A 15,879-nucleotide genomic window follows, 5' to 3' on the forward strand; every position below is an offset into this window, starting at 1 on the left:
GGGGGATGGTTGGACCAGATGATCTTGGAGGGCTTTTCTAACCTTAATGGTTCTGTGATTCTAGTTTATTAGTGGTCAATGGTTCTATGGCCTCTGGTGGAGGCCAGTGACAAGTGGTGTCCCTCAGGGGTCTGTCTTGGGACCGGTGCTTTTTAATATCTTCATCGGTGACATGGGAGAACTCACTGAGAGCAGTCCTGCAGAGAAGGACTTGGGATTTCTGGTGGACTAAAGGCTCGACATGAGCCAGCAGTGCGTGCTTGCAGCCCAGGAGGCCAACTGCGTCCTGGGCTGCATCACCAGAGGGGTGGCAGCAGGGGAGGGAGGGGATTGTGCCCCTCTGCTCTGCCCTTGTGAGGCCCCACATGGAGCCCTGAGTCCTGGTCTGGGGCCCCCAGCACCAGAAGGACGTGGGGCTGTTAGAGCGGGTCCAGAGGAGGGCCACGAGGATGGTGAGAGGGCTGGAGCACCTCCCCTGTGGAGAAAGGCTGAGGGAGATGGGGCTGTTCAGCCTGGAGAAGAGAAGTCTCCAGGATGACCTTATTGCAGCCTGTCAGTACTTAAAGAGGGATTATAAAAAAGGACTCTCTACTCTGGTAGATAATGATAGGACAAGGGGGGAGTGGTCTTAAACTAAAAAAGGGGAGATTTAGACTAGACATTAGGAGGAAATTCTTCACTCAGAGGATGCTGAGGCACTGGAAGAGGCTGCCCAGAGAAGCTGTGGGTGCCCTATGAGTGCTGGGAGGAGCCCTGTCACGCTGGTGAAAGAAAGAAAAGGGGAAAAAAAAAAAAAAAGAAAAAAGCTATCCGCCTTTGCCCCGTGTGAGGATCGAACTCACGACCTTCAGATTATGAGACTGACGCGCTACCTACTGCGCTAACGAGGCGGCTGAAAGCTACTTCGCCGCTATGGCTGTTGAGGGCGGTCCTGAAGAGGCGGTGTGGCGGGAGGGGCTGGTCCATGGGGATTCTGAGAGACTCTGAGGGACCCTGTGGTGGCCGGGGGGATCCCCCGGTGACCGAATGAGGGCTTGTGGGGCTTTGTGGAGGCCATGTGGGACCTGATGGTGACAGCCAGGGCCCATTTGGTGGCTGTGTATGTCACCAGTGTGGGGCCCCAAGCGGACTGTGGGGTCCCTAGGTGACCATGGGAGACCCTGAGGTGACCAGTGGGACCCCAGTGTGACCATGTGGGGACACAAGGTGGCTGTGTGAGACCCCGAGGTGATCATGTCAGGCCCCATGATGTCTGTCTGAGACCCTCAGGTGACTGTGTGGGTCCCCAAGATGACCGTGTGGGACCCTGAGGTGACTGCCATGGGACCTCAGCCTGCCACTGGGACCCCAGAGTGACACTGACGGTTCCCCAGGGTGACAGGAGTGGAGCTTGGGGTGATAGGGGGGTCCTTGGACTGCCCATATGTGTCCCCAAAATGACCGTGAGGTGCAGTGACGGTGTGATCCCTGAGGTGGCCATGCAGGGACCTCAGGGTGACCGTGTGGGACAAGGGGGTGACCGTGTGGGACAAGGGGGTGACCGTGTGGGATATGGGGGTGACCGTGTGGGACCCCAGGGTGACGACTGTGCTGGCCTGGGCTGGGGGCAGGACATTGGGCAGGGCCGGTGACCGCGCTGCTGGGCCCGGCCAGGCCCTGATTGGCGTTGGCAGGGCGCGATCTCGCACGTCACATTAATTAGGAGGCATCGTTCTCAGCATAATTGCGCCGAGCAGGTCACTAGATAATTAATGACTTTTTGCTGCGTCTGACAGCTGCGGGCGGATGTCGGGGGCGGGGGGAGGGCAGGGGACAGTTCCCAAAATCACAGCATGAGCTGCACCTCTCCGGCCACCACCTCCACCACCTCTCCTCTGGCTCCTGAGGTGCGTGTTCCCCCCCCTCCATGGCTCTGGGTCTAAAATCTGAACCATTTCGAGCTCCTCTCTGTTTTAATATGTATGCTTGTGGCACGCTAGCATATAATTACTTTCTTTTCTTTTATTTTTTTTCCATAAGGCATCTGACACAGACTCTGGGGACACAGAATCTGGGAATCTACCCTGGAAAAAACAGGTCTGTGCTCCTCTGAAGAGCCCTGAAGACGCCTGTGCTCCACAGCGTGTTGGTAAGAGGGACAGGACTCCTTCCCAGCTCAGGTGTGCCCTTAGCAGCCCAGCAGAGACCAGGCTGCTGCCTCTGGAGCCATGGCACGTTGGTGCACGGATGCGGCGTGGCGCAGAGCTATGCAGCCCGATGGTAAAGCCGAGCTGCGTGATAAAAGTGTGTCACACGTGCCTCTGCATAAAAGCATGCACCCAAGTATTTATGGCATACCTCAGGCACGGTGCCTTCACACCCTGCCTCACCTCACCCCCCGTGCAGTCATACCAGTCGGCCTGGCTCCCAGAGGCGCTGCGCCTCTCACCCCGCTGCGAACCTGCGCCTCCGTCCTGCTAATGACACAGCAGCCGGGCTGCCACGGTGACAACGTGACTGCAGGAGCTGCTGCCTTTAAAAAAAAAAAAAAAAAAAAAAAAAAAAAAAAAAAAAGGAAACCAAACAAACAGCACTAAATGTGCACAATCAAATGATGAGTGTTTGTATTTTGAGGCCAGCTCACAACCCTCCCTCCACATAATACTCAGGATGTTTGGGAAGGGGTATTTTTCTTTTAATAGGGCAGCGTAGTCACAAAGCTTTAAAGAAATACAGGAGTGAATCGTCTATGGTAATAGCAACATACTGTGAGCGGGGCACAGTGACGAATTTCAAGTTTAGTTTTAAGCCTGCCTGGCAGCATGTAGGTACAGACGAGAGTCTGTGACCCTTTCTGCTGTTCCGAAGTCATGGACAGGGCTGATGTCTTTGTCCCAGTTAAACACCAGACTTGTTTTTGCTCCATAACAAATACTAGGGGAAGAGAGAGAAGCCTCAAGGTGTTTTGAAGATTGTGCAACAATCCTCGGGAGCCTACCTGCTTTTGCTTGAATACTTTCCTCACTCGCATTTCACAGGATGTGTCGAGAAGGGAAATACAGCCAAATCGGACAGCTCTGGTAATTGGACTTGAATCCTCCGCATGCCCTTGGGGTGAGGTGGGTGCCTCTCAGATAAGCAATCTAATCAGCTTTGTGCTTGTGTCCCATCTGGAAACAGATTGTTGCTGAAGTACACCGCCACCTGAGAAGTAAGCTTCTTTTTTTTGAAGATAATTGTACCAACAAAATCAGGGAGTGTGAATTCGCCTGAGGTAATAAGATCTCTTTATTTTTATTCGCAGTTAATTCATTCAGCCGAGGTGATTTTACGCCAGAATGCAGGCTCCCAACCTGAAGGACGATTACGTTCCCTGCGCCGCGCATATGCACTGTGCCTACCCCGCAGATCGGCTGCTGAGACAACGAACCATGAGCCACTCCAGACATATGGGCAAGATAAAAAAGAGGCTGGAGGACATCAAGAACCAGTCCCTTAAGTCGACGAAAGCAGATTTCAGCCACAACGAAAGCATAAGGCTGGCCACCGACGCCTTCCTGGACGGGGGGACAGACTCGTACCTCCAGACGCTGAGCAAAGAAGGCGAGGTGGATTTCCTCTCCTCGGTGGAGGCTCGGTACATCAAGGAGAACGCCAGGGAGTCGTATTACGCGCAGGAATCCCCCGCGGACGGGGCGGCCGTGCCGAGGCAGGCCGACGCCGGCTCTCTGCCGTCGGGGACCTACTTCCCAACCATTTCTGACAGCAGCGAGCCAGCCCTCCTGCACACATGGATTACGGCAGAGAAGCCCTACCTGAAGGAGAAGTCCACGGCCACGGTGTATTTCCAAACGGAGAAGAACAGCAACATCAGAGACATCATACGCCGCTACATCAACAAGACCACTCAGGTACGGAGAGCAAATTCATGTCCCCTCTGCACTTCTCTGTCCTCCTGCTCTTAAAAAAAGACCAGCTAGAGCTAGAAGCAATCGTTTTGGGGGGTTGGTGGGAGATGTGGGTGAAGGGGAGCCCCTAGGAGGAGGGCAGGTGCATGCCAGATGTCCCCAAAGGAAGGGAATTGTTCAGAAAAAGGCTTCTCATCCCTGACACGTTATCAGTGTCACTGAATCGTGACATGGGCTCCATACAGAGCCCCCCAGCCTAACTCGGTGTGTGGGACAGGTGTGAAGCACGCCTCAGATAGCAGAAAAGTTATGAGGGGCATGGAGGGGTGCCTGTGACAAGGAGGCTGCCCACCAGCTGGCAAGCCAGCAGATGGACAGCTGAAGAGGTCAGAAAGCTCTTCTGATGTGTGCTCAGGCAGAGTGGTGACAGCTCGGCTCTTTTCTTGGGAAAAAAAAAATATATTTGGCATTTCAGAACTCTGCTAATCATCAGCAGGGAGCTTTGCTGTTGTGTAAACTTGAGACTCCGTCGGCAGTGTCACAGATGAATGGTCAGAAGCAAAACCCTCGTGAGTGCTATGTTAGAAGGGAAATTTGGGGGGTCCCAAGGCTTCAGTGGCAACGATGAAGTCCCCAAAGACTTCTTAAGGGTCAGAGCAGTGGGCACACCTAGCAGTTTGCCTGAATTTCCTTCTGTAGGGAAAATAACTTGCTACACTCTCTGCTTTAGGTGAGGGCCGAGAGGCCCCAAGTGAGAGCTAGGAACGGAGCTGCAATTTGAGGGAAATAGTGCACATTTCGGATTTCTTGGAAACCATGGCTCTAGGTGTTATAATCACACCCCTACTGCTTTTAGCTCTGCTGAGCAAACTTCCAAAAATTTTAACCTCAAATTTCTGCTGGCTGGAGAGCTGCCACATGAAAAGAGAGGTGTGTGTGGTGCCGGCTCCCCAGCACAGGCTGCGGAGCCCTCTAGAGTCAGGGACTTTGCTGTGGCAGCGTCCTGCGAGAGCAGGAGCTGGGCCTGATGATGCTGAACGCAGCAGCCTGGGAGAAGAACGCCTGCTGGCAATTTCTCTTCGAGAGGCTGCAAGAACTCAGCATGTCAGGAGGATCACAGATCCATCATTTGAAGCTGCCAGCGTCAGAAGGGTGCAGTAACAGAAGCAACACCTCTGGCATTGTAAGATAAGCATCAGCCAACGTATCAATCCTGTCCCATTTGCCGTCCTGAGAGGAGAAAACTCACAGGGGAAAAGTGGGAGACGCAGTGTAAGCCCACCTGACCTCCTGAGCCACCTCATTGATGTTACAGGAGGGCACCGGAGTAACACGTGGTGACAGGATCAGTTTGGCACCTGCTTTTCGAGGAGTTTTTCAGTGACTGGATTCATTAGTATCTGATAAGGGCACACTTGGTATTTAATCCAGCCATTAACAACATCAAAAATGGAATAAAGAGTATGTTTGTGGATGACATCAAACTGCAAAGGATTAGGGAGCAGGGAGAGCTATGACCCTAATACATTTATGAGGCACAAATCACAAAGTGAAAGGCAAAAGCACTGAGCACTGCAAGTAAAAGGCACGTGCAAAAACACAGCTGGGGAAGGACTGGTGAAAAAGCAGGACACGGTCTGGAGCTACGGGGAGGCTGAATGGGAAGAGGCAGAATTGTGCTCTTGGAAAAGGCAGTCTCGGTCGGAGGTGTGTTAACAGTAAGCGTGGACGTAAGATATTGGCCGTAATTGGCCGTAATTGGGCAATTACCCAGCACTGGCAGGGCCTTTTCTGCAGCATGGTGCCTTGGCAGCAGGGTGAAGGTGTGGGATCCTCGCTGCTCCACAAGTACAAGCTTGTCGGGACAGGATGGCGGCACGCAGGACGTGCCGGGCCCTGTAGGGTTTCCTTGGGGCGGGGAGGGAAGGGAAGGGAAGCTCACTGGCAAGCGTGGGCACAGGCTTTGAGTAGGATTTAGTGGAAGCTGAACGAAATTAGGAAGACAGAACTGCAGAAATACTGTGAGGTTTGGTTTCCCGGGTTGAACACGGCGTCCTGCGAGTGCAGGTACCACGAGCAGGAGCATGGAAGTTTGTCATCCCGCCGTTTGTGCACTGGGAGGCATAGATGTGTGCTTAAATTGGAACAGTGAGCTCAGAAACCGTGAAAGTTGGATGTAAAAATAAAAAAAATAAAAATAAAATGGAGCTGTTGCAGTGCTTCAATGTACTTCCTGGTGCTGACATCTCGCCTACCATTTCCTGGGTCCCATTCTGGTTTACGATTAAAAGAACTTAAAAGTTATGTTGGGTTTATTAGAACAATAAAGCAACGAAGCGATGTCTCTCCTTGATTTATTGATTCAGGGGGAAAAAAACAAAGACAAATCCCCATGTATCTTGTAAGGTTTGCATTTTTTAGAACTTTTTAAAAACAAATAAAAACCCCAGTACCTTTCAGTGACCTCCCAGGCAACCCTAACTTCTGTAAATTTACTCTGCAGATGCTCCTGTTTGTTTTTTTTTTCCCTTAGGTGCTCGCTATCGTGATGGACGTGTTCACAGACACTGAGATTCTCTGTGACCTCCTGGAGGCCGCTAACAAGCGCATGGTCTTCGTCTACCTGCTGCTCGATCACGGCAACATAAACCTCTTCTCTGAGATGTGCGACAAACTGCAAATCGCTGAGGATCTCTTCAAGGTACTGCGCCTCTCGGCTCCATCCCACTTTGGGAGCTTTGGGGTAGGAGCACGGTTACACTGGGGTCATTCCACTTTTTAACTAAAACAGCAAAAGAGACTTCCAGAGGTGGGATTATCTTACCGAACCAATTAGCTTACCACTGATTTTAGAGGATGTTGAGGCATTTCCATTAGATGAAGCCCCCTAACAGAGGGAGGTGACAAAAGCACTGACTTCAGCTGGTCTGGGCGGGGTTGGCTCTGCTGGCATCGCCCTGCTTCTTTCCCTGCTGCTCTTGATCCTCAGCCTCAGCGTTTCAGCTCGGTTCTGTGGGTGTTTATAGGAAACACAATAAAACGACGCTGTTGGGGCTGTGCTTAAAAGGTGATGCCTCGCATTGAGCTGGCTGTTGGCACAGTCCAACTTCATCCCTGCCGGAGGAAACTGACCTTCAAAACAACCTCCTAGGAGCCCTCTCAGGTGTTGCTCGAGGTGCTGCAGGGCACATGGGACATCTTCGCGGGGCTGGCTGATACCACAGAGACAGCGGCCTTCTGGAACAGCAGCTGGAGGGCAGGCAGGAGGCCTGAGGGCATCTTAACTGCAGCAGACACCTGCGTTTCAGCAGCTGAATTCCACACCAAACGTACCAGGAAGCCCAAATTAATAAAACGTTCTCATTACGGTGTCTGTATGTCTGTACACCCCCACTCCTTAGCTGTTCATTGTACGCGTGCTGCACCGATTCACGGGTTTTCAAAAATGAGCTGCACCCTCAATGCCACTCATTTACCGAGGCCTTCATTCTGCATAGCGTGCACGGAGGCAGTGGAGTCAGCTCTGGGCACCTGACGTGGCTTTAATTGAGCTTGCTGAGGTACAAGTAGCAGCTGAGCTGTGCCAGCTCAGAAGCATATCATGGCCAAATGGACCTTTTCCTCCATTCACACGTGTGCTCGCACCTGATCCTGCATTAACAGCTCATCTGGGCCTCACCAGCAGTGCAGCATGCATGTCCTTGCAGGCCCGGGTGGATTAGAAAAGCAGAGGTTGTGCCAGTGACAGCGTGAAACGATGGGGAAGCACATGTCACTGGGATGTCAGGGGAGGTAACAGGCTACTCGGAGCGAAGGACACGTCTCTGGTACTCATTTCATGAGGGGCAGCATCTGTTCTTGTACACTGCAGCTTCCCCTGCACAAATTTCCATGCAGGTTTATATTCCTATTGAAAGACGTAGTCTTGTATCTGGTCAGAAAGTTTCCCTGTCCCCAAACCTTCAAATATAACTTTAGAATCCATAAAGAAATTGTAACAGAAACGAGGGAAGTGCTAAAGGCAACAGAGGAAAAGGGCTCTTTCCTTCTGACTTTTAATTAAAAAAAAAAAAAAAAGACAAAACATGTAACTCACTCTGCTCATACAACTTTTCTTTTTCTTTACTAGAATATCTCAGTCCGCAGCGTTACTGGAGAGGTTTACTGTGCCAAATCAGGCAGGAAATTTTCAGGACAAATACAAGAAAAATTTCTTATCTCTGACTGGAGATACGTGCTCTCTGGATCTTACAGGTGAGATAAGCCATTGCAGTTCATATCTAGGTCCCCTTTTATTAATATTACTTCACAAAAAAGTGCCGTAGAAATTGTGGTATGGGTGAACGTGTTTTTTTGAACAAAAAAACAAACCTTCTGCTTTCATATACATGCCGTTTTCCAATAATCCAAATCTCTTGCTTAAAAGCCCTTGTTACTTCTTTACCAAGTGTGGTATTTAATTTAAATGTTCCGAAACTAATTAAAACAGCTTTGCCAGTGCAGCCCTGGAGCAGAACTAGAGACGTGTGTGTCGTAGCATTACACTTTCCTTATTGTTTGGGTCCTCAGATGCTGTGATCATGAGACACGATACATTTCCATCCCTTGGGATCCCTTAATGCAGCTCAGCTTATCTGAGGATTTGTTCTCTATTTGACAAGTTTAGTGATTAAAGGGAAAGCAGAAATACTTCAGAGACTTACTCCTTTGTCTTGTGTTTCCCTAACAGATAGGAAGTGTGTATCTAGGTGGCTGTTGTACTTTTTTTTTTTTTTTTACAAGCTGCATCTGCAACTCTCCACTTTTGTGCTTCTGTAATTATTTCAGGTACAGGATGTAGCATCTCAACAATTGGGCTTTTAATTAAGAGCTGAGATCCTCAGGTCAGGGAATTTCATGAGACTGTGAGCTTGCATCAAATAAATAAAGTTCCTAAGCCTCATGGCTACGTAGGTAAGCTTCACAAATGACTGAAGCGTATCCTAGAAACTCAGATACAAAAAGACAAGGGAAAATGATTACAGATGTGATTAAATAATTAAAAGGAGGAGATTGTTTTTCTTAATCCAGGTTTATGATTTGGAGGCTTAAATGCTTCTAGTCTGATAAAACTGTGCCACCAGGAAGATTATGCAACTATAATAACAAAGGTAGAGGTGAATATGCGGGGCTGGGGAAGGCTGTGAGAACTCAGCTGTCTTCTGACACAGGCATCCACTTTTTCACTGTTTCTAAACGAACCATCAGACAAAAACGAGTGAACACTGTTGTTTTTGTTTTTGTTTTTTTTATTGGCCGCCATGGTTTCATTGTTCTTTCAGTTTTCTTTCAATCCCTCACCAAAGACATTTGGAAAAGCAACAGCAGATTCACAGAGAAAGCAGAAGTCGATGGGTGGGAGAAGAGGGACAGAACAAGACAGATTTTCTTTAGCCAAGAAGCTTCCTTTTGGCTTCTCTTTTCAATCCTAAAGAAATTAGGATTTAGGATTTCAATCCTAAAGAAGAAAAAAAAAAAAAAAAAAAAAACAAAGTCCTGTGCAGAGTCACTTCTGTCATTCTCTACTGCTGTTGCATTATCTTGTAAATCCAAGAGCCTTGCTAAACTACCTAATCCCATATCCAGCAAGCAAGCAGAGTGGGTGGTGAGGAACAAATCTACACACTATTTAACTTCAGCGTGCTCAGCAGCAGCCTGGAGATTCATACAGCTTGTACCTGGCTATCAGTGCATGGCATTTCCACAGGCTTGCTAGCTCTCCCTTTATTCATTTGAAAAATTTCTATTATTGCCAAATCTTACTCACCAACCTCTGCAGGCGTAAACAGAATGATGTTAAGGGAGTAAAACACACTTTTTTTGCGATGCATTTGCTGGAAGTCATGTTTAAATAAATCTTAAAATTAATACAAAGGATCTTAAAACCAATACAATATATTTCACCTTAGTGCTGTGCTCTGTGTGGCTTTATAACAGCAACAAGGGGAGCAGGGTGAGGAAATAAAGTAAAGGTGAGGAAATAAAGAGGGACCACAGCTTGCTGGTTCCAGCCAAAGTGTCTGGGAACAAACTATGTTAGCCTAACAGACAACAAAGAGGCCTGAATTTGGTGATTTATTAGAGGCAAAGGAACCACCATGGAGCCTGTGGGATCTCCTGCTCCAGAGTGGTTTTTAAAAAGCCATTAAAAAGCCCTTGCTTTGGTCAGTGTGATGTGCTTGGCTCTGCCACATGTGACAGGCTGGAGTGGAGAAGCTCCTGAAGAAGCAGCAGCTCCAGCTGTGCGTCTGCGTGACTGCAGGCATCAACAAATGTCTGAAGATTTAGTTTTTGTCTCAATCTTTATTGCCTGTTTCTGTGGCGTGGGGTTAGGATGAAATATTTCTTTATGCTGCCTCTGTCTTAATCTACCCCCTCCCATTAAAGGGAACCCTAGTTCTTCATATTTTTAATTTGAATGAAATCTGGTTAGGTAATATAACTCAGTGCTCCTAAAGGAGGCAAAATGAGCACACCAGAAGCTGGCCCTCTCCCTCCAGGCAGAGAGCACCAGGGCTGGAAGCAGCGCACAGCCACAAACATCTGTCTGAAATAACGCAGGTTTTGCCTCGTTTTACTGCTGACCCTCTCAATTCATATTCTTTCCAGGTTCGTAGCCTCCCTCACGGTTAGATCAAGGACACGCAAAGGTTTGGAGAGCGCTTTTTAGCAAGTGACGGCAATGCCCTGCCAGCACAGCAGATGTTACCAAAGCAGGGGGAGTTCGCTTGCTGGGCAGTTTATCTCCGCTCCTAAGGTTTTGCCAAAACTGAGAATGATTTGCATGAGGTGGAGGAGAAGTACCCGGGGTTTAGTAACATACTGTACGTTTTCATGCTCAGTCAGAAATGGTCAGGTGCCCAGTGGCACTGAGCAGGGATTATTTCGCTCCTCCTCTTGCTCCTGAATCAACAGTACAGCAACAACGCGTGCCAAAACCTAGCCCTCTTTAGAGCACCTTGAACTGGCAGGTACAAAGTGAGTCTTTATTCTGTTAGTGTCAGCTGAGGCTGTCAGTCCCTCCGAGTTTCACACAGTTTTGTCAGTTTTGACAAGACCGGGATTGAAAGTGCTCACACCTACAGCCAAAGCTGCCTGCTGGCAATCCTCGTGCAAATCCAGCGTAGCTAATAAGGTCCTACAGGAATATCCAGGGCAGGCTCTTGCCAACACTGAATAACCTCGAGTTCAAACCTAACTCTGGACCACAAAATCTGCTGCCCAGCTCGAGCCCCGGTCAGCTTGGGGAGCAATTAACATCTCGTGCTCTCAGCTGCGCTCGTGTTATAAATGCAGCTGCTGCTCACACAGGGCAGCCTGCACAGCACAGCTGAGCTGGCTTGTGGCTTTGTAAGAGAGCACAACTTTACGTTTGCCAAGTGGATTAGGGTAGTGCATAAGAGAAAAATCATTTAGAAGCCACGAAGTGTTCCAAGGTGAGCCTCCGGTCTCCAGGAATAAAAATTGTTGTGGTGCTTCTCCCTTACCTTACAGCAAAGCCTTTTTTATTTTTATTTTCATAAAGGCTGTAGAAAATATTGCTAATTTCATTCCCTCTGTTGTGAAGAAAATGAGCTTTTTCCCAACCCCAAATGAGGTTTGTTTTGGCGGGGGGGGGGCGTGACAGGGAGGTTGGGTTTTTATGAGCTTCTCTTGACCAACGCAGACAGAGGCACAGCAGAAGGAAAGCTGACGAAGGGTGCTTGTTTCTCACCAGTCTTTCTAACACCAGTTTTGAGATCTACAAAGTGGCGTGGTGAGATACAGCTGATGTATCTGCAGGAGAGACGTGGCAGGACATGAATTTAAGCACTGAGGGACAGCTGAACCAGGGGGCTAAGCTCCTTCCCACAAACAGCCACAGGCTCCTGAAGGACTTGGCACTGAGTCCTGCCATGGACGTGGCTGATGGTTTCCACCACTCCCTTCAGGAGCTTATATAACTTCGCAAGGGTTCTTGAAGTTTTTTAGAAGCAGCTGCAATAACAAAGCTCGATCCAAGTCAAAGAGCGAGGCGCTGATGTGAACTGACCCGAAAGCCAACCGGGACATCTCCGTCCCGTGTTGGATCTCCCGTCCCCGCTGGCTGGAGTTAACGCTAACCTCGCCTTGTCTCTCCCTCCAGCTTCACGTGGCTGTGCGGCCAGGTGCACCGCAATCTCCTCTCCAAGTTCACCGGGCAAGTAGTGGAGCTGTTTGACGAGGAGTTCCGGCACCTTTACGCCCTGTCCAAACCCGTCAGGGGCCCCAAGTCTCCGCCACGCACCATGCCCTTCCTCTTCCGCACCAGCTGGGCTCCCCAGCGCAGCCTCCCCGACAGCAACGAGGGCAGCGCCAACACCCTCTCTGACCCCCTGAGCAGCCTCTCCACCGGCAGCAACCACCAGAACCAGCAAACCCCACGAACTCTCATCTTCAGCAGCAACCTGGCCCCGCAGTCACCGCTGCACAGGGTGAATTCTTTCCACAGCTTTGTCTCCTTCACGCCTTCCCCCCCGGCCCAGCCGGCCGTCCAGCCCAACTACTACCAGCCGCACTACGCGCCCGACAGCTCGGCGGTCCTCTACAACACCATGAACATTTACCGGCCCGTCAGAGTCCGACAGGAGGAACCAAACAGGACGGGCTTAAATTCGCCCTGGCGATGCCTCCACAAAGGTAACCTGTTTGCATAATAAGCGCCTGGCCCTGAATTGCAGGCGGACGTAGTGAGGACCTGTTTAGCAATCGCTTGTACACTGCTGAACGCAGAAATTCTGCCTACTGCAAAATGAAGACGATTCCCAGCCTCTTCTTTTGTTTCGGTGCTTGTGGATGCTTCGTTTCCCTAATTACCAAGCCAAGCCTGGCAGCACATAAACGTCGGATGCCTCACGGTCCCGGTAAGGGCACATCTAAAGCAGTGCTGCCAGCCACGTGCCCCTGCTGGCAAGCTGCTGTTTCGGTAGATCCAGCAGGTTTCCGTGTGGCCAGGCACCTGGACGCGGGGTAAGGCGCAGGTTCTCCCCGTGCCTTTTGTGCACTTGCCTAAGGAACTAATTCGGGAGACCGAAGGCTGCTATTTACGTGCCAGACTGACACGACGCTGTCATCACAGCTTAGTCTTGATTTAGGAGGACTCCTTTAGGGCTGGCAGGGAAGCACAGTTTCCACCTTCGCACTGTCTCCGAGCTGTCTGCTGGAGGTGCGCAGCGAGGAAATCTCTTTGCAGGGTTTCTAGGAACAGAAAACGCTCACCACGAAATGGCCCCGCACCAACAGCGCGGGGTGCAGAGGACATCTCGCAGCCACCCTGTGCTGCCTTTCCCTCATCAGCACCGTGGGTGCATTCCAGCCCGCTTGGTTACAAACCTCCAGTCCCACCAGCTCCGAGCAATTTTCCTCATTGCAGAGCAGCTGCGTGGAGCCAGGCTGGAAACTGAAGCCAAGCAAGGAAGCGAAGTCCTCTCAGTAACAGCCTCCAAGTACCGAGTTCCAGCTCACTCAGCAGTGCGTGGATCTTGGAAATCCTCTCAGTGCTCACTAGACCGAACAGTAACTTAGAGGTTATGATACTTTATATGAGTTCTTCAAGGTTTCTAATTTGTAAAGAGAAACTGGGTATCAGCAGTTTCCATTGAATTAAAGGAAGTTACAAAGATTCAGCACCTTGCACTGCAGCACCCACAAAGCTGAGAAACTTTTGGCCAAATAAGCCATGAAAACGAAGGAAGCTTCTGTAAGTGAAAGGCAAAAAACAGTAAGAAAAGGCATGACATATAAAGGACTTCCATCGAAGTCCCAAAGTTACTAGACACCTAGCATCTATTGATTTATTATTTTGATTTTTTAATCCTGCTTTACAACACCTTTCATCTGACTCCAACAGAAAACAGAAGCCTAAGCACATTGATTCGCCCCTCTGACCCATTTTGCCTGTCTTCTCACCTGTCCAAAAATCGTATTCAAAAGAATATAACTTCACTTTTTAGGCTGTGGATCGTGAAAATTGTATGCAACGGCAGAATTTCAGCTGAGGAAAGTTTCTCATCCTTGGACGAGCTATACTTTTGAAAATGTAAAGTTTACAGAACCGAATAAAAGGTACAGGATGGATACTGCTGCACCAGCTGTGGTGTAGACGTTTTTACCCGTGGTGTATCACATTTTGGAGTCCGGGAACCCAATGAACTATTGCATATCCCTGTAAATCTCTGTACATAGCAACATTTTTTGGATTCCTTGGGAAGAAGGGAAAGTTGATTCTTCATTCCTATGAGAATTCTATTTAATTATCACATACAGTTATTGTATTTAGATAAATAAAAGAAAGTTTCATTAAAAGCCCTTTGAGAATCGTTTGATTTCTTCATCTCTTCCACAACCTACATGATTTCCACAAAGCCAGAGCCCAGCTGATGAGGAAATGTGTAGTTTTGTTCTGAAATTAACTCAAACAGAATTAAACACGTCCCTCCTGCCTAATTAAGGCTTTTCTTCTAAATTGGGGTCACTCCCTTGATCCTGGTGGGGCCCGATTGGGGGTGGCACGGCGCGGATATGGGAAGAAGTTCGTAGACCACTACACCTCTGAAGCCTTCATTTCCTTAGGCCATGACCCATGAAATCCAGAAGGGAGCTCCTTTCATCACCATGGGTGAGGTGCTCTGCCTCCAGAAGTTTCGGAGCACGCAGCTAACGAGGAGTAGATAAGGGACGAGCTAATAGCACAGAAGGAGCATTGTGAGCTAGGAAGAACTAATTTCAGCCCTGGATGAAGGAAACAGCGTGTGCTAATTGAGACGACAGCTGAACTTGAATGTCAAACGAATGGAATTTCAGTTTTGATGGAAAACAATCAGAGTTTGCAATTTCAGCGGCGAGTTATGCCAAAAATCCTAACAGGCTCCCACAGGCTCGATTGCTCAGCGGTGAAAGGAACGTGTGGTTACAGGCAGCTGCAGAAACCACCTGTCAGGAAGGTCGGGGCAGGATGCTGACATACCTGTCAGCCTGCTGCGAGGGATGGGCTTGCATAAACGCTGCTGCCATGCCATGAGAAAAGGGGGGGGACTTCACTAGCCGCAGCGGTAACACACTCCTGCTCCTCGGGCTGCGTTCGCACGCACCAAATCGCCTCCCAAGCAGCACGAGCAGGTCAGAGGGTGCTGCCCAAAGCGCCTGGAACATGAGCAAGTGTTAAGAGTGACAGAATCCAACCGTGGTAAGAGCTCACAGAGCGGTTCTGTTGCTGCTGAAGCAGCCCGAATGCTGTTTCCACCTTCCAAAGAGCGGAGCCAAACCCTTTGGCAAGGTCCCGTGAAATCTCTCCGCGAACCCGGTCCCACAGAAGCTGCGTTACGATGCTGTAACTGCTGAACCTCCGGGGGAGCTGTGGGAAAACAGATTTTATCCTTTGTCTGGAGATACTCAGGACTGTAAGTTTAAGAAGAACCTGGGAAAAGTCCCCGTGTCTGTAACTTTTTTTTTGCTGACATGTTTAGCATGAAGCTTTCCATGTTTCTATGGCTTTTCTGCGAAACCTTCTATTGTTGCTGCCAGCAGTGAGTAATTCACAGCCCCTTACAGTCTTTGCTGCAAACAGCAGTCAGCCCTAAAAGCACCCCCAGCCTTCCAGGTGGGCTTCCTGCCACCCGAACACGGTGCTCTACACACACACACCCCAAAAATTTCCACCCAGCCAAGCGCACGCACGCCTAAAACGAATATCCTGCACCACACGAGGAGTGCTTTCATGCTTCCCCGAGTACCCTTGCCAAGCCCTCAGATTTCGTAACCAGCTGACCAGGACGTGGTTTAATCGCATTAAGGCACCAAACTATCCCAGGTAATTTGACGTGGCTCAGGGCAATATTCCATTTTTCCGGGGAGATTTCACAGTCGGCTTAGCAGTGGGACGTGGTCCACCAAGTTACTAGTGGCCGATTTCCTAATAAGCTTGAAAATTCATCTA

The 15,879-nt window shown here is 49.5% G+C and overlaps 1 protein-coding gene across 1 annotated transcript; it reads left to right on the plus strand.

Moving 5' to 3' along the window:
- The first annotated feature begins 2,098 nt into the window (after positions 1-2,098).
- Positions 2,099-14,169, plus strand: FAM83A (family with sequence similarity 83 member A). Its single transcript, XM_084509290.1, has 6 exons — positions 2,099-2,128; positions 3,018-3,190; positions 3,284-3,890; positions 6,421-6,588; positions 8,017-8,141; positions 12,052-14,169. Exons 3-6 carry the CDS (start codon positions 3,318-3,320, stop codon positions 12,599-12,601), a joined length of 1,416 nt encoding a protein of 471 aa, XP_084365416.1. The 5' UTR covers positions 2,099-2,128; positions 3,018-3,190; positions 3,284-3,317; the 3' UTR covers positions 12,602-14,169.
- The last annotated feature ends 1,710 nt before the right edge of the window (positions 14,170-15,879 follow it).

This window comes from Aythya ferina, assembly GCF_964211825.1.
Source record: "Aythya ferina genome assembly, chromosome: 2".
NCBI lineage: Eukaryota > Metazoa > Chordata > Aves > Anseriformes > Anatidae > Aythya > Aythya ferina.